Source organism: Giraffa tippelskirchi, chromosome 13 (assembly GCF_054371585.1).
Source record: "Giraffa tippelskirchi isolate mGirTip1 chromosome 13, T2T-mGirTip1v1.2.pri, whole genome shotgun sequence".
NCBI lineage: Eukaryota > Metazoa > Chordata > Mammalia > Artiodactyla > Giraffidae > Giraffa > Giraffa tippelskirchi.
In genome coordinates, this window is record NC_137287.1 from 6,224,128 (window position 1) to 6,240,897 (window position 16,770).

The 16,770-nt window shown below is 56.0% G+C and overlaps 2 protein-coding genes across 5 annotated transcripts; both read left to right on the forward strand.

Annotated features, from left to right (window-relative positions):
* The first annotated feature begins 687 nt into the window (after window positions 1–687).
* FBXO24 (F-box protein 24) lies at window positions 688–10,108 on the forward strand. Of its 2 annotated transcripts, none has more exons than XM_081556099.1 (10): window positions 688–903; window positions 1,133–1,234; window positions 1,343–1,526; window positions 2,499–2,737; window positions 2,990–3,224; window positions 5,090–5,248; window positions 5,521–5,642; window positions 5,904–6,035; window positions 8,987–9,157; window positions 9,486–10,108. In XM_081556099.1, exons 1-10 carry the CDS (start codon window positions 832–834, stop codon window positions 9,846–9,848), a joined length of 1,779 nt encoding a protein of 592 aa, XP_081412225.1. In that variant the 5' UTR covers window positions 688–831; the 3' UTR covers window positions 9,849–10,108. The 2 variants fall into 2 exon arrangements, with proteins under 2 accessions (XP_081412225.1, XP_081412226.1); XM_081556100.1 differs by having other exon boundaries at window positions 688–834.
* An 884-nt stretch (window positions 10,109–10,992) lies between these two features.
* Window positions 10,993–16,584, forward strand: PCOLCE (procollagen C-endopeptidase enhancer). 3 transcript variants are annotated; one of them, XM_081556103.1, is made up of 10 exons: window positions 10,993–11,188; window positions 12,027–12,135; window positions 12,553–12,811; window positions 13,008–13,082; window positions 13,692–13,816; window positions 14,337–14,473; window positions 14,815–15,035; window positions 15,290–15,367; window positions 15,503–15,673; window positions 15,818–16,584. In XM_081556103.1, exons 1-10 carry the CDS (start codon window positions 11,091–11,093, stop codon window positions 15,958–15,960), a joined length of 1,416 nt encoding a protein of 471 aa, XP_081412229.1. In that variant the 5' UTR covers window positions 10,993–11,090; the 3' UTR covers window positions 15,961–16,584. The 3 variants fall into 3 exon arrangements, with proteins under 3 accessions (XP_081412229.1, XP_081412230.1, XP_081412231.1); XM_081556104.1 differs by lacking the exon at window positions 13,008–13,082 and having other exon boundaries at window positions 14,815–15,039; window positions 15,270–15,367; XM_081556105.1 differs by lacking the exon at window positions 13,008–13,082.
* The last annotated feature ends 186 nt before the right edge of the window (window positions 16,585–16,770 follow it).

Consider the following 16,770-nt stretch of genomic DNA (forward strand, 5'->3'; position numbering starts at 1 on the left):
GATCTTCTGTCCCCCACATGGACAGAGGCAGCCCCAGCTCCTGCTGCTTCTCATCCACGTCATCCCCTCTCCCCATAAGACTAAGTTAATAGCTTAGACTCTGGGAAATATCCTAAGCTTTCAGAGTAAATCTATCCCTTTCTTCCACCTTAATAGGTTGCCCTTCATGCATGCAACCATGTTATTGTCCCAGGAAAGAAGTCTGCTTTTGGATGTGTTTTTCATGAGAAAAGAGTAGTGTTTGCGCTCAGCTGTGCCCACTGTCATCTGATGCATGCTGTCATGAGATAAATGGTCTAATTAACAGGGTCACCTTTCCCCCTCGCCTGTCAAACTGAGTTTATACTTTTTTTTTTTTTTGAGTTTATATCCTTGAGCTACAAATCCCCTGGCAGCTCTGACCTGCTGAGATATGAAGAATTCACCAGTGCTTCACTTGCTAAAAGGACATCAAGTGGAAAAACCTCCTACTCCCTGAAAGGAAAGGCCTCATCTACCAGTAGCTCACACTTTTACTTCTGTCCAATGCATATCCCATGAGCCCCTGGGTGGCTAGTACTGAGCTAGAACCAAGGAGCTGAGAGAGAAAATCCCAGGCAAGCATGGGGAAAAATAGGTCACAGTGGCTGGGTGGTGAGGTCACAGAGAGGTTTGTCTGCCCCAGGCTCCACAGGGGAGGAGCCTAGCAGGCAAAGGGGCCCCAGAAGGTCCCCCAAGCCCAGGCAGGGGACATGGTGTGGGAAAGGCAGCAGGGACGGGGGCCAGGGAGCTGAGTACGGGGGCCAAGGGGCCCGGAGAGATGAGGGCAGGAGCAGGGAAGGGGCAATCAGGATGGTGAGGAGAAGCCGGAGACGGAAGCTGCAAAAATTGACCGGGCTGTGCGGACGGGAGGAGGGGCTCAGGGTGAGGGGGGAGGGTGGTGAGGCAAGGGGATGGCAGCAAGATGGCAGCCAGAGATCAGGGGAGGAGTGGACAAGGAACAAGGGCAGACCCACGGACCTAGAGAAACAGATGGGAGGCTCTGACAGCACAGAGCTGGAAGTCAGGGCAATGAGCCCCCAAAATAGCAGTTAATAAGTAATAGAAGGGAGAGAGTCATGACCATCATGTGGGCCCCCTTCTCCTTGGGTAGGTAAAGCGGAGCTGCCCTTCATGTGGCCCTTCAGAACCTGGGGGTGAAGAGAAGAAGGGGAGAGGAAACCCTGTTTCTGTTCAGTTGTTCCCCCCAGAGCTGGTGAGTCCTTGGGGATGGGGGGTTGGTGCTAAGAATAAAGGACCAGGGGCAGGACGGCTGGAGGGGGGGTTGCCCCCTGACCCTTGCTTTCCCCGTCCTGCCCCCCAGGTGGAGCACATCATCTCATTCCTCCCAGTCAGAGATGTGGTCGCTCTAGGCCAGACCTGCCACTACTTCCACCAAGTGTGCGACGCCGAGGGTGTGTGGAGACGCATCTGTCACCGGCTCAGTCCTCGCCTTCGAGAGCAGGGTGCTGGGGTCCGACCCTGGAAGAGAGCTGCCATTCTGAACTGTACACCTTCCCCCCAAACCTCTAGCTCTCTCTGCCTCTGTCCTACCTTATCCTGGGGTCCCTCCTGCTCCATAAAGTTGTTTGATGACCTCAGTATTCCCAGCCAACCTTCCAGGACCCCTTTCTCTGGAAGAAACTTGTTAGATTGAAACACACTCCAGCAAGGTCTTACTCCAAGACCTCTAGAGCTGCTCTCAGATAGACGTGTCACCCAGAGCCCCCACTCCTCCTAGCATCCCTGCCAAGTTGCCCACCACATTCAAACGCTTCCACATTTCACCTTGAGACATCCTCCTCTCCCAATACCTGGAGTTTTCCCTCCTCTAAACCAGGATTTCTCAACCTGTTCCCTAATAAAACTTGGGGACAAATAATTCTTTGAAGTCGGCTGAGGGGGCTGTCCTCTGCATTTGTGGGATGTTTAGCAATTTCCCTCATCTCTACCCACTAGATACCAATAGCACCTCCCCCAGCTGTGACAGCCAATGTCTGTTGAGGGACAAAAATCACCTCCAGGTTGAGAAATATGCTCTAATCTCCAATCCAATAACTTCATCTCACACACTAGAGTGAAGGGAGATCCAGATAGCATATCCAGAGCTAGGGATAAGAGAGGGCTACTGGCTTTTCCCAGTCATTCCTTTTTACTCCTCTTTCTACTTTTCTATGAATTCTTGTAAGTCCTTTGATGTCTCCACTCGAATGCAAGTTTGGACCAAAGAAGTGCTCACTTAGCAGCATGTGTATGGCCCTGGGCTGAGGTCGGGCAGAGATCTTTAGTTCAGACATGGGGCATAATTTCAGGTATCTTCTGAGCTTTGCATAGGCCCTTTGGAAGGGGTCATTCCCCAGGCATGGGGATGGGGAGGAGCTAAACACCCATCCATTGAGAAACCTAGCTTGCCCAAGCTCTGATTCATCTCCCTTGTGCCTTCCTGAGCCTTTAAATTTCCCTCTCTCTGTCTTTTCCAGACACAAAGGGCCTGTATTTCCAGGCATTTGGGGGCCGCCGCCGCTGTCTCAGCAAGAGTGTAGCTCCACAGCTAGCCCGTGGCTACCGCCGCTTCCTGCCTACCAAGGACCACGTCTTCATTCTTGACTATGCGGGGACCCTCTTCTTCCTCAAAAATGCCCTGGTCTCCTCCACCCTTGGCCAGATCCAGTGGAAGCGGGCCTGCCGCTATGTTGTGTTGTGTCGTGGAGCCAAGGACGTGAGTAACAGGACCCTGGCAGCCGAGACCCCATCTTTCCTCTGGGAACCCAGGGCCACACCAGTCCTGAGCTGGCATCCTCAGGACAGCGCCCTCCTATACCAGGAAGCTGAAACCAAGTCCGCATTTCCCAGCCCTGTACCCAAGTATCTCATCGCCCACCCCCGGATCCAGCTGCCCCAGCCTCATCCCACTGCAAGGTTCTAGATCCTGGACACCTTTGTCTTGTCCCACTGTTGTCTTTTCCTCCAGTTTGCCTCAGACCCGAGATGTGACACAGTTTACCGCAAATACCTCTACGTGTTGGCCACTCGGGAGCAGCCGGGACTGGTGGGCACGACCAGCAGCCAGGCCTGTGACTGTGTCGAGGTCTACCTGCAGTCCAGCGGGCAGCGAGTCTTCAAGATGACCTTCCACCACTCCATGAGCTTCAAGCAGATTGTGCTGGTTGGTCAGGAGACGCAGCGGGCCCTGCTGCTCCTCACAGGTGAGGCTTAAAGCAACTGGTTTACATATTGTTTTCCTACAGTCTTCAGGAGCTGTGGCAGGAGGGGGGGGGGAGGGGCACCTCGTCCTGGTGTCAAACCAAGTATCTCTGCTTTTATCTCTCTCCTTGTCTAGGATTCTGGGTAATGTGTCATAGGAATAAAGGGCCCTGCTGCAAAAATTGGCTTGGAAACCGCTGTTCTAGTGAACGCCTGATTTCTTTTTATTTTTGATTTTATTTTTTTTATTATTTGATTTGGTATTTAATAACAGTTATAAGTACAATGGCAAACATTGAAAGAGAGAACCCTTAGAAAAGAAAGACAATTTAAAATCAGGTTTTGTTAAAGGGTGTTATAAGTGCAACTTTATCCATAAGTTTTTATTTATTTTTTTGCTACTCTGCATGGCATGCGGGGGGCTTCCCTTGTAGCTCAGTCGGTAAAGAATCTGCCTGCAGTGCAGGAGACCTGGGTTCGATCCCTGGGTTGGGAAGATCCCCTGGAGAAGGAAATGGCAACCCACTCCAGTATCCTTGCCTGGAAAATCTCATGGACAGAGGAGCCTGGTGGGCTGCAGTCCTTGGGGTCGCAAAGAGTCAGGCACGACTGAGCAACTGACACTTACTTATGGCATGCGGGATCTTAGTTCCCCAACCAGGGAATGAACCTGGGGCATGGCAGTGAAAACGCCGGGTCCTAACCACTGGACCACCAGGGAACTCCTCTATTTTTTTTGGCCACACCCCATGCTTGTGGGATCTTAGTACCCCCAACTCCAGATTGAACCCACACCCCTTGTATTGGAAGGTGGAATCTTAACCACTGAACCACCAGGGAAGTCCGTGCACTAATTTTTAAAATTCTAATCATCCCAACCTCCACCAGGCACTGTACTTTATACCTGAACTACCCCCGGCTTTTTCTCAGTGTTCCCTAGATTTGACCATACTCCCAAGCCCCCAGACCTGAGACCTTCTGGACTTCTTTTTTCTTTGGCCATGCCTCGCAGCTTGTGATGTTGAACCCGGGTACCCTGCAGTGGAATCAGAGAGCCCTAACCACTGGACAACCAGGGAACGCTCCCCCCGCCGCCACTTCTGGATTTCTTAATGCTAGGCAGGGCCCTGAATCCCCAGACATCATTCTTCCCAACCAGGAATCAAATTGCTGCTGCTGCTGCTAAGTCGCTGCAGTCGTGTCAGACTCTGTGCAACCCTACAGACATCAGCCTACCAGGCTCCCTCGTCCCTGGGATTCTCCAGGAAGGAACACTGGAGTGGGTTGCCATTTCCTTCTCCAATGCATGAAAGTAAAAAGTGAAAGTAAAGTCACTCAGTCGTGTCCGACTCCGAGCGACCCCATGGACTGCAGCCTACCAGGCTCCTCCCTCCATGGGACTTTCCAGGCAAAAGTACTGGAGTAGGGTGCCGATTCCACCAAATCCACCTGCTAGGTTTTCTCTCCACTCGTCCCTCACACTGAAGAACTCCCCTGGTTGATTTTCGGTGGTGAGGGCTGGAAGCCAGGGAACTTGAAGTCACCACCCCCCATCACCACTCCTTGCTTCTACTCTACACTTTTCCCTCCAGCCCACTCTAGGGCAGTAAATGTTTTGTCTTGTTAGGGCTTAGGGAGTCTCTTGAGAAATTAATGTGGTTAGGAGTTCCCTGGTGACCTAATGGTTAGGATTCAGCACTTTGGGTGTGGCAGGCCCAGGTTCGATCCCTGGTCCAGGAACCATCTGGCATGCCGCACAGCACAACATCAACAAATAAACAAAATTTTTATTTAAAAAGAAGTTAATATGGCTATTGGAGGGCCCCCTCCCCCACACAGTTGTCTGCCTCCCTGCCCCCTCCCCCAGAGGAAGGAAAGATCTACTCTTTGGTCGTGAATGAGACCCAGCTGGATCAACCACGCTCCTACACGGTTCAGCTGGCCCTGAGAAAGGTGTCCCATTGCCTTCCTCACCTGCGTGTGGCCTGCATGGCTTCCAACCAGAGCAGTACTCTCTACATCACAGGTAAGAAAGACAACTATCTTCCTGCTTCTCCAGACCCCAACCTTGGACAGACCTTCCAGATACAGAGCCCTCTCTTATCCTTATTCCAGCTCGGCAGGGGATCCGTAGGGCATCCTAGTCAAAACAGGTGTTTAAGTTCCCAGACATCATAGCTGGTGCATTTCTAATGGGTGTGAGACTCCCCAGAACTTGCACCTTTCATCCAAGGTAGGGCCCAATCCCTAGGACATGGGTGCCCAAAGCTGCTGAGCTGAGGGCTCCTGACCCCCCAGACCAGGGGGGAGTGTATTTTGAGGTGCATACCCCAGGGGTGTATCGTGATCTCTTTGGGACCCTTCAAGCCTTTGACCCCCTGGACCAGCAGATGCCGCTCGCACTCTCACTGCCTGCCAAGGTAGGATCCTCAGGGGCAGGGGCGGGGCAGACCAGAGTGGGGGGCCTTAGGGGACTGCAAGGTACTGAAGGTCTGAAGTATGAGCAGAAATCAAATGATTGATCAGGGACAGAAAGGGGACCTCGGGAGAGGGGTGACGTGGAAGGCACAACTGGAAGCAATCAGCTGGGGAGGGCAGGTCAGCAGCGGGGAGACTCTGGAACCCAGAGTTCCTCCAAAGACGACTGAACACTCACTTTTCCTTTCCACCTTACTTCGTAGATCCTATTCTGTGCTCTTGGCTACAATCACCTTGGCCTGGTGGATGAATTTGGCCGAATATTTATGCAGGGAAATAACAGATATGGGCAGCTGGGAACAGGGGACAAAATGGACAGAGGGGAACCCACACAGGTGAGACTGCTTCCCAGCTACTCATCCTGCCCCGACTTTCTCTAATTCCCTGACTCCTGGATCTCTCCACGCCTCTAATTTCCATAGAATCCACTTCTTAAAAAATACTGTATTTTATTTATTTGGCTGCGCTGGGTCTTAGTTGCAGCATGTGGGATCTTTTTATCGCAGCACGTGGGATCTAGCTCCTTGACCAGGAATCAAACCCAGGCTCCCTGCATTGGGAGCACGGAGTCTTGGGCACTGGGCCAGCGGGGAAGTCCCAGAATCCACTTTCTAATCCCTAGGAAGTTAAGCCAACCAGTTTGTATGTAGTGCTTGTACCACTGCTGCGCGTCTCAACCGGGTTGGCACCATGAGGTGAACTTTGTGTGGCTCGTGCGGTTACAGCAGAAGGAGTTTAGTGACAGGAGGAGACCTGGGTGGGCTGAAGTAACTCGAGGAGCTAAGATATGAGCATCTCAGTGGATTAGAGGATTCAGGTGGGGACACAGCTTGCGCATCCCTGGGAAGAAGGTGGAAAGACTGGCCTGACTAGAGCAGTGTTTTGGAATTCAGTAGCTACAAGGTGGTATTAAGGTGGTATTGTGTTAGTTGCTCAGTCGTGTCTGACTCTTTGTGACCCTATAAACTGTAGCCTGTCAGTCTCTTCTGTCCATGGAATGCTCCAGGCAAGAATACTGCAGTGAGTAGCCATTCCCTTCCCCAGGGGATCTTCCTGACCCAGGGATCAAACCTGGGTCTCCTGCACTGCAGGCAGATTCTTTAGTATCTGAGCCACCAGGGAAGCCCTATAGGTGGCCACAACCCTCAGAAGTGTTACTTTGGAAAAGAGCAGTTGTCGGCTCTGGAGCAGGAGAAGACAACCCCCCTGGATGACTGAGACTGGATCACCTGGCCAGAGGGCACAGCGAGAGGCCCCCCAGAGGCTGTTGAGGGACACTCGGGCTTGAGACAAGGGGTTAAGACTGGCACAGTGGAAGCAGGAACAGAGAGGAATGGAGATGTGAGGTGTTTTAAAAGAAAATGAACAGCCTCTGGAAAGTAATTACATATGAGGACAGCAGGTTAGGACATAGTTGGCCCTGGCAATAGACAGTATCACAAGTAAACATGTCAGTTGGAGAGGAATGCTGGTTTCGGGGGAGAAAGTGAATTTAGCCTTTTTTTTTGCAATGAGAGTAAAACACTGAAATAGAAATGTCTAGCTGGATTCCAAGCTGGAACAAAGTTGAAATGACAAAAGTAGAGATAAGAGGAGCAAAGCTGTGTGGTAGCCACCATTGTGGGCAGAGGGATTGAAACTTGTCTCAGAGACACACCCTCAAATGCCACATCTCATGGGTGCAGAAAGTTTCACCCAGGAGGGGGTGATTAATAGTGACAGTGATAATGTAGGAATATGCTCCCTGACATGGAAAGATGGTTGTGTCTTTTTTTTGGCAGGGGTGCTGCACACATTATGCGGACTTCTCAGGTGCCTCAGTGGTAAAGAATCCGCCTACAGTGCAGGACACGTGGGAGATGGCAGTTTCCATCCCTGGGTTGGGAAGATCCCCTGGAGGAGGAAATGGCCACGCACTCCAGTATTCTTGCCAAAAAAATCCCATGGACAGAGGAGCCTGGTGGGCTTCAGTCCATGGGGTCACAAAAGTGATGGACACAAATGAGCATGCACGCACAGCACAGGTTATGCAGGATCTGACCTGACCAGGGATTAGACCCATGCCCCCTGCAGTGGAAGCACAGAATCTTAATCACTGGACCTCCAGGGAAGTCCTGGTTGTGCCATATGTGTGTGTGTATATATACACATGGATATATATGGCATATATATCTATCTACATATAGCTGCATCCTTAGTTGCAAATTGCAGGATCTTTGGTCTTCATTGCAGCATGGAGGATCTTTAGTTGCGGCATGTGGGATCTAGTTCCCTGACCAGGGATCCAACCTGGCCCCCTGCATTGGGAGCTTGGAGTCTTAGCCACTGGACCACCAGGGAAGTTCCCATGCTTTTAAGGGAAAAAAAAAAAAAAAACAAGAAATGGTTTACACAGCACAATCCCATTTTTGTTTAAAAATATACAGCTCGTGTGTGTATATTTATAGAGGCAACACTGAGGAAGAATGCCCAGCAAGAGGTTAATAGAAGGCGGTGGGGCTTCGTCCAGTGATTTTTTAAATGAATTTTTGCTAGACAATATTTTATAATTTTTCCTATAATGGCCTTAAATTACTTATCTACGTCATCACAATTAAAGCGTGCAGGAGAGGCCCTGGGATTTGCCTGCTGGGAGGTCCAGTGCCTTAGGAGAGAAGTCGTAGCGTAGTAAGGAGAGAAGTTAGATCACAGAAGGTTCAGGCGAGACCGGCTGTGGAAAGAACAAGAGGCCCACCTCGGACTGATTATATAGCCAGTCTTGCTGCCTAAAACACAGAGGTCGGAAGCAGCAGGAGTCGGGTGGAAGTGTTTTTCCAGAACAGTGTGGCCATTTTGAAAGATAATGCTATGACAGACTGAAAATGCTAGAGATGGAAGGAAGGAATCCGTGGAAGGCAGGTCCTTCCTGGAATAGCACAGGGACAGAGAGGGAGGCTCTTTTTCCCCCTCGAGGCTGGAAGGCAGAATGAGAGACTGGACAGGCGCAGGCCTGGAGGTGAGACCAGGATGCAGAGAGCAGGCCCTGGCCTTGGGCAGGAAGCCTGTTTTCCAGGGAGCCGAGAGGAGGAAGCAACAGCTGTGCTAGCGCTTCTGTGCTCAGACTGGGGCTGTGGGAGAACCAGGAGCCATGCTGCCTGTCGGCGGACGGGGAGGGTGTTCTCGGGCCCATCTCCTCCCTCCCCTCGTTTCCCTAGACTCCGCCCCGAGCCCTTCTGTCACCCTTCTTCAAGCTGCACCCCTAGTCCCTCGGCATTCCCCACTTAGGGACCCCGCCCTGTGCCCTCAGGTACATTATCTGCAGCGCCCCATCGCCCTGTGGTGTGGCCTCAACCACTCTCTGGTGCTGAGCCAGGGCTCGAACTTCAGCAAGGAGCTGCTGGGCTGTGGCTGCGGGGCCGGAGGCCGCCTCCCCGGCTGGCCTAAGGGCAGCGCCTCTTTTGTCAAGCTCCACATCAAGGTCAGAGCCCAGGCTGCGGTGAGCGGGCAACCGGGGAGGGCCGGAGCCAACAAGCCCAGGGGACTGGGGCTGGGGCTCCCACCGGGACCCAGGGACCCCACTGCCCAGCACCACCCACTTCCCTTTCCTGCCGTGTACCGTGGCTCCTGGCTCTCCTCCTGAGCTGACCCTGCTGGCCTTCTCTGACCTCACACGACCCTGGGGCTCAGCCAGCCAGCTCACTTGCTGGCTCCAGGCTGGTCTGAGTGGGAGGAACACAACAGCTGGGGCTCCCGGGAACCCCGTCCTGGGGCCCCGGCTCAGCCACGTCCTGTCTCCTCTGCCCCAGGTCCCTTTGTGCGCCTGTTCTCTCTGCTCCACCAGAGAGTGCCTCTACATGCTGTCCAGCCACGACATTGAGCACCAACTGGCCTACCGGGACCTACCAGCCAGCAAGGCAGTGGGGACCCCTGAGCCCAGCCTGGGGGCTGGAGCACCCCAGGGCCCTGGCGGGGTGGCCTGGGCCTGTGAGGAGTACCTCAGCCAGATCCACAGCTGCCCCACACTGCAGGACCGCATGGAGAAGATGAAGGAGATCGTGGGCTGGATGCCCTTGATGGCCGCACAGAAGGATTTCTTTTGGGAGGCGCTGGATATGCTGCAGAGGGCTGCTGGAGGGGCTGACCAAGGCCCCCCACCCCCCGAGAGCTGACCCCCTCCTCTCCTAGTCTCACCCCCTGGAGGGAGAGTGTGGCCCTGGGCCAGGGGCTAAGGAGAAGTGGAGTGGTAGCAAGGAACACGGTGTGCGCACGCGCGTGGGGAGGGGACGCAGGGGGGTGGGGCCTGCTAGACAAGCCAGGGTGGGCAGGGAACGGTTTTGTAAGATGTTCAGGGGGCGCCCAGGAGGGGCCCCCAACCTGACTATCATGGACGAAAGATTTGATTGACAAATAGAATAAAAGGCTGAATTGAGGCCTGGTTTGGAACCCTGGGGCCTGGGAGGAACCTGGGGGCGGGGGCGGGGGGGGGGCGGGGGGGGCGGTGCAGAGTAGAAACAGCTCAGGCTGTCAGTTCCTGCATCCATCAGCTTCCTCTCCCCTCCAGCCCCTACTTGGTTCTGCCACTTGGATCCTCCGTCCACTAGACTGAGCAAGTCACTTCCTTCTGACTCCATCCCTGTGCAGCCAGCCCCCTCCCCCCCGCCCCCAACTACTCTCCTCCTCCTGCTTTCCTTCCAGATCTGAGCTCACATGTTGTCCTTTCTCTTATTTTCTATTCCATCCTCCCCTTCCTCCATAGGGAAGACACTCCCTTTGCCCACATACCATGCCTCCTGCCCGCTCCCCCATACCTCCAAGTATTTGGGAAAGAAGATGGGTAAGCAGCATTCTTTCTCTGTGGCCTGGTTTGGCCCCTGGAGGGAGAGGACAGTAAACATTTGAAGTGGAAAATAAGCTGGGGCCAGAGGGTGGTCAGGAAGTGAGTGATTAGAGGTTGGGAGTCCAGAGAAGGACGTCCTCTGGGTGCTGAGGAAGTGGGAATGGGGAGGTCCTCGTGTGGGCTGGAGGGTCCGCAGGAAGGACCCCAGGCTGTGCTGGAAGGATGCTCGGGCTCTGGACAGGGTTGCTGAAGACATTCCTGGACCACCTGGATTATGCTGAGAGCCTGATGCTCGCTCTGCCCTTCATTGCTCCACCCCCCCCCCCAACTAGGCCAGTATTTGTGTGTCCTGGACCTAGAGAGGCCCCTGGACTCGCCACTGTCCCAGCTCTTCTCTCCCTGTCCCGCCTTCCCCGCCGCCCGGCCCACTGGCCAGTCCCCACGCCCACACGCCCGAGGCTGCCTCATCTGGCACTGATTATCTGCGCTGCTGCCGCTGCTGCTGCTGCTGCACTCAGCCGCTGCCTCTGTCTTGAAGACCCCAGCACTCCTCTCCACCCCCGCCCCTCCGGCCATGCTGCCTGCTGCCACAGCCTCCCTCTTGGGGCCCCTCCTCACTGCCTGGGCTCTGCTGCTGCCTTTCACCCATGGCCAGACCCCCAACTACACCAGGTAGGTCTCTTGGCACCTTCCAGATGGGTTGAGTGAGCTTTAAATCCCTGATTCCTGGGGTGGAGGTGGGGGGTTATGCCTGTAGATCTGGTGGCTTCTTTCGCTAACAGCCCCCCCCCCGCCCCCGCCACATCTCCCTACCCTTCTCTGGCCCCCACGTCCTCCTTCCCGTCCTCCTTCCCTGCTGCCAGACCAGTGTTTCCTGTGGGTCACCACTGCCCCCCATTCCTTCGCCCTCCGTCCTCTCTCCATCGATCTAGACCCTTGCTGCCCCCCACCATGGAACCTGAGAGCACCAAGACCTTGAACTTGCCTGGCGGCTGGACGTCAGCATTCCAGGAGGGAACTGGAGATGGTGGGGGAAAGAGGGGAATGTGAGGGGGAGACTTGGGAGTCAGACACTCAAGCTGTTAGCTGGAAGCAGAGCAGGGCAAAGGTTGGGAGCGCAGGGCCCTGGCTGCCTCGTCCCCACCCCTTCCCACCCCCCCATGGCCTCGTGTCGTGTCCACATCTGGAAGTAGTTAGGCGGCTCCTGTCCCCACTGCCAGGCAGGGTGAGGGGGGGTGGAGAACGAGCGAGGATTCCCGGAATTCCTGTTGAGGTGGGGGGTAGGGACTCTGAGGGGCTGGAGGGACAGCCAAGTGTCTGGCCCCGCTTTCCCTGATCCTCTGCTGGAGTGTTTCCCACCACAGTCCTGTCCGGGCTGGCCGAGGCCGCCTCGGATCCCTTGGGCCTTCCTCCCTCGTTCCCCTGGCTCCCCCCTCACCGCCCATCCTCATTACCTCCTGGCCTCTTCAGTACTTCCCCACTCAGGGCTGACCTCTCTTCTGTTCTCCAGACCCGTGTTTCTGTGCGGAGGGGATGTGACTGGGGAGTCGGGTTACGTGGCAAGTGAGGGTTTCCCCAACCTCTACCCTCCCAATAAGGAGTGCATCTGGACAATAACGGTGAGAAGGCCCTTCTGGCCACTCTTCCCTCCTCCAAGTGTCTGAGGCCTGGGTCCAGGCAGCCAAAGGCCAGACTGCTAAAGGAATTCCCTCCCCGCCAAGTCCCACCATTTCTCCCTGGGGAAGTCCCAGCCCCCTCCCCTCTGGTCAGTGCCCACAATACCACGTGGCAAGTGACCTCACACCTTAATGCAGAGCCTGCTTGTCCAGTCCCACCTTCATCCCCAGCCCCTCTGGTCTCTCCACAAGGTCTTGTGTCCCACACAAGCCACAAGCCCTCTGCTCTGTACCCTCTGATGAGGTCCCCTCCCTTTTAGGCCCAGTTTCTGTAGGAAACGCTTGGGGAAAGAGAGGTGCCCTCTGCCTGGTGGTGTTTTGCCTGACTTTGCAGGACCCCGCCCCTGTCCCCACCGTTAGGTCCCTAAGAGCCAGACTGTGTCCCTCTCCTTCCGAGTCTTTGACCTGGAGCAGCACCCCAGCTGCCGGTACGATGCTCTGGAGATCTTTGCCGGGTCTGGAACCTCGGGCCAGCAGCTCGGACGCTTCTGTGGGACCTTCCGACCCGCGCCCTTAGTCGCCTCCGGCAACCAGGTGACCCTCAGGATGAGATCGGACGAGGGCACGGGAGGACGAGGCTTCCTGCTCTGGTACAGCGGGCGGGCCACCTCCGGCACTGGTGAGACCTCCCTCACCTCCGCCGCCCCCTCTCCTGGCCCCGCCCCCGGCGCAGGCCCCACCCCAGCCTTAACCTCCACCCCAAGAGCCTGGGGCCCCCATGATCTCCCTTACCCTTCTTCCTCACTAACTGCCCCTTCAGTCCCTCCTCCCCGTCTTCTCTCCCCTCTCCCGCTCCCACCCACCCCCTCTTCCAGGGCCCCCCCCAGGCGCGAGGCGGAAATGGGTCACCGACCCGCGGGTGGAATGGGCGGCCTGGGGTTACTGGGACGGTGAGTAACGCCCGCCCCCGTCCGCAATCGGGCTCCCTCTGACGGGCGCGGGGGGCACCCCCGGGCTGGGGGACTAGGTTCCCCCCGACCCGGAGCCCCCTACACCCAGCCCGGGGGCTCCCGATTGCGGTCCCATCACCCCCTCCTGGTGGCAGAAGTCTCCTTAAAATCTTTTAGGCAGGGACCTCCCCGGAGGGGCCTCGGGGCTGTGCCCCAATTTGAGGGCACCCTCACAGCATGGGGACTCTTCCAGCCGTGATGGGGACTTTTCTGCCGGGCCGGGGAGATGGGATCTCCCAGGGGAAGAGGAGCGATGTGGCCTCGGGTCAGGGGGAGGGGCAAGAAGGGAGCGGGTCCAGTCAGTTCCTCCCCCCTCTTCCACCGCCTGCCTGGGTGCCCGGCGGTCCAAGACTTAGCCCTCGCGGTCCAAAACCTCCCCGAGCCCCGCTCGGCCGAGCCCCATCTCTGCTAACCTTCCCCTCTTCTTTCTTCTCCCTCTTCTCGCCCCCTCCTCCTGAGACCCAGACATCTGAGCTTTCTGCACGGTCTCCTCCAGCTGACCGAGGGTCTCCACCGCCCCCCACCCCCACTCCTTTCTCCCCTCCCCAGAGCACCAATTTTGCGGGGGGCGGCTGGAGAAGGCCCAGGGAACCCTGACCACGCCCAACTGGCCCGAGTCCGATTACCCCCCTGGCATCAGCTGTTCCTGGCACATCATCGCGCCCCCGGACCAGGTACTGACCCCCTGCCCCGGTTGCCCTCGGGGACCCGGGCGGCGCCTTCCAGCATGCAGACTGCAAAGATTTACTGAACATCGACAATGTCCCCAGCACTGAGCTTGCCGTGGTGGGGAGCACAAACAGACCCAGACCTGCTCGCACCCAAACAAAAAATGTAAAATCACAACTGTGAGGAGCCTTACGAGAGCGAGGTACCCGATGCTGATATATAAACTGATCTGTGCGTGTGTGTATGTGGTGGTGACGCTGGAGGTAGAGTCTGGGTCTTTTCCTTGAGAATGAGCTAGGGCTTGGCCTTGCGGACTGCGGCGACGGAGGGTTCCCGGTGAATGTGTGTGTTCCTCCGATCCGCGGTGTGAATGCATTGAGGTGGGCTCCAGGGCCCGCGGGCGATGAGACAGGAGGCCCCGGCGAGCGTCCCGGAGGCGGCGGCGGGGTGGAGGAGGTGAGAATTCCGCACCCTCCCGCCACCCGGGGTCCCCATGCGCAGCCTCCGCCTCTGCCCCACCGCCAGGTGATCTCACTGACCTTCGGCAAGTTTGACCTGGAGCCCGACTCCTACTGCCGCTACGACTCGGTCAGCGTGTTCAACGGACCCGTGAGCGACGACGCCAAGCGGCTGGGGAAGTTCTGCGGCGACACAGTACCGGGGTGAGGGGGCGCCACCTGGGTGGGCGACAGCGTCGGGGCGTCTCTGCAGCCCCAGGTGCGGGAGCCCGGGGTTCTCCGCGGCCGGCGGGAGGGGCGGGGCTTAGTGGAAGCCGCGGGCGGCCTACGTGTCCGCCCCAAACGCGGTGGGCGGAGCAGGTAGCGACCCAGGCCGAGGCTTGGCGCCAGGCCCGGGGTCCGCGGATCACGAGGCCAGTGGAGCTTGCGAAATTGAGAAGCTGATGCAGCCAGCCGAGGGGCAGAGGCCAAAAGGCCGCCGGCCTGGGCAGGGAGCAGGATGCGCTGCCCGCCTGACGCCTCTCCCGATGCCCCGCCGCCCGCAGTTCCATCACCTCCGAAGGTAACGAGCTCCTCGTCCAGTTCGTCTCGGACCTCAGTGTCACGGCCGACGGCTTCTCGGCCTCCTACAGAACCCAGCCTCGGGGCACCACCGAAGGAGGCCCAGGGGAGATGGGCCCTAAGCCCGGAGCCGGGCCCAAAGTCAAGCCCGAAGTCCCACCTGAAGAGAAACCCAAAGCCGCAGAAGCAACTCGGGTGGGCTCAGGTGAGTCTGGAAAGGGAGAGGAAGCGACGCAGGCCTCAGGAAGCTGTATCAGACAGAGTTCCTTCCTGCGCCCATTCATTCATACAGCACCCACGGGTGCTGCCTCTGTGCTAAGGACGGGCACTGGGTGCTGGGACCCAAAGCTGAATAGAGCTCTGAACAAGTTCAAAGCAATGAGGCTTTTGTGGGGAAAGTGGTCCTTCCTCCCTGCTGGGTAGGTTGCCCTTCACTAAGGGTGTGCCCTCCCCCACCAGATTCTCCCAGTGTCACCTGCCCAAAGCAGTGCCGGAGGACGGGCACCTTGCAGAGCCACTTCTGTAACAGCGACCTGGGTAAGAAGCCCCGTCCCCCAGCTCTGCCCTTCCAGCTCCTATAACCTCCCCTCCTGTCCCCAGAGCTCTCCCCCAACTTCTGGTTCCAGCCCTGACCTGGCCTCCCGTCTCACCCGTCCCCCCTCTCTCCCACAGTGGTGACAGGAATGATTAAGTCCATGGTGCGGGGCCCAGGGGAGGGCCTTACAGCAACTGTCAGTGTCATTGGTGTTTACAAAAGCGGAGGCCTGGACCTGCCCTCTCCACCCACAGACACCCTCCTGAAGTTTTATGTGCCCTGCAAGCAGTGCCCCCCCATGAAGAAAGGTAATGGAGATGTGGGGAAATGTAGAGGGAGACTGAGCCTCATGAAAACGATGGAGGTGGCAGAACCTGAGGGACTGGGATGAGGCGGTGTTTCTATAAGCTCTCAGTTACACAAATCCTCAATCCCTCCCTCCCCTTCCCTAGGAATCAGTTACTTGCTGATGGGCCAGGTGGACAAGAACAGAGGTCCCATCCTTCCTCCAGAGAGCTTCGTGGTTCTCCACCGGCCCACCCAGCACCAGATCCTCACCAACCTCAGCAGGAAGTGCCCCTCCAAGCCTGTTTAGGCTGCTGGGTCTCAGGCCTGAGCCCAGGCCAACCTCCCCACCCTGGCCCTCGGGACCCCTTTCTTATTCAAATAAATGTTTCTTGATTGAGGAAGGGGTCACATTTCCACTTCTATGGTTTTGGCTCCTCTTGGGGGATTTGTTTTCATTCCTTCATTCAACTCAAGTGAAAGTGAAGTCGCTTAGTTGTGTCCGACTCTTTGCGACCCCATGGACTGTAGCCTGCCAGGCTCCTCTGTCCATGGGATTTTCCAGGCAAGAATACTGGAGTGGGTTGCCATTTCCTTCTCCAGGAGATCTTCCCGACCCAGGGATTGAACCCTGGTCTCCCGCATTGTAGGCAGATGCTTTACCGTCTGAGCCACCAGGGCTCACAAGGGTACTACACAAAAGAATGTAAGTTGAATCTTGTCACCCTTTTGCTCAAAATTCTCCCATATTCTCCACACACACACACAAAATGGCAACTATTAATATGCAGAGGTGATGGATATGTAAATTAGCTTGACTGTGGCAATCTTTTCACAATGTATACATATATCAAAATGTCCAGTTGTTCATCTTAGATATATACAATTTTTATATGTCAAAGATATCTCAATAAAGCTGTTTTTAAAAAACAAATTAAGGGAATTCCCTGGTGGTCAGTGGTTAAGACTCTGCACTTTCACTGCCAAGGGCCCGAGTTCTTTCCCTGGTCAGGGAATTAAGATCCTGTAAGCCATGGTGGCACAGTCAAAAAAAAAAAAAAAGAAATTAAAATAACTTTCCCATAGTTTCCCATTAGTCTCAGCATAGAATCTGAAGTCC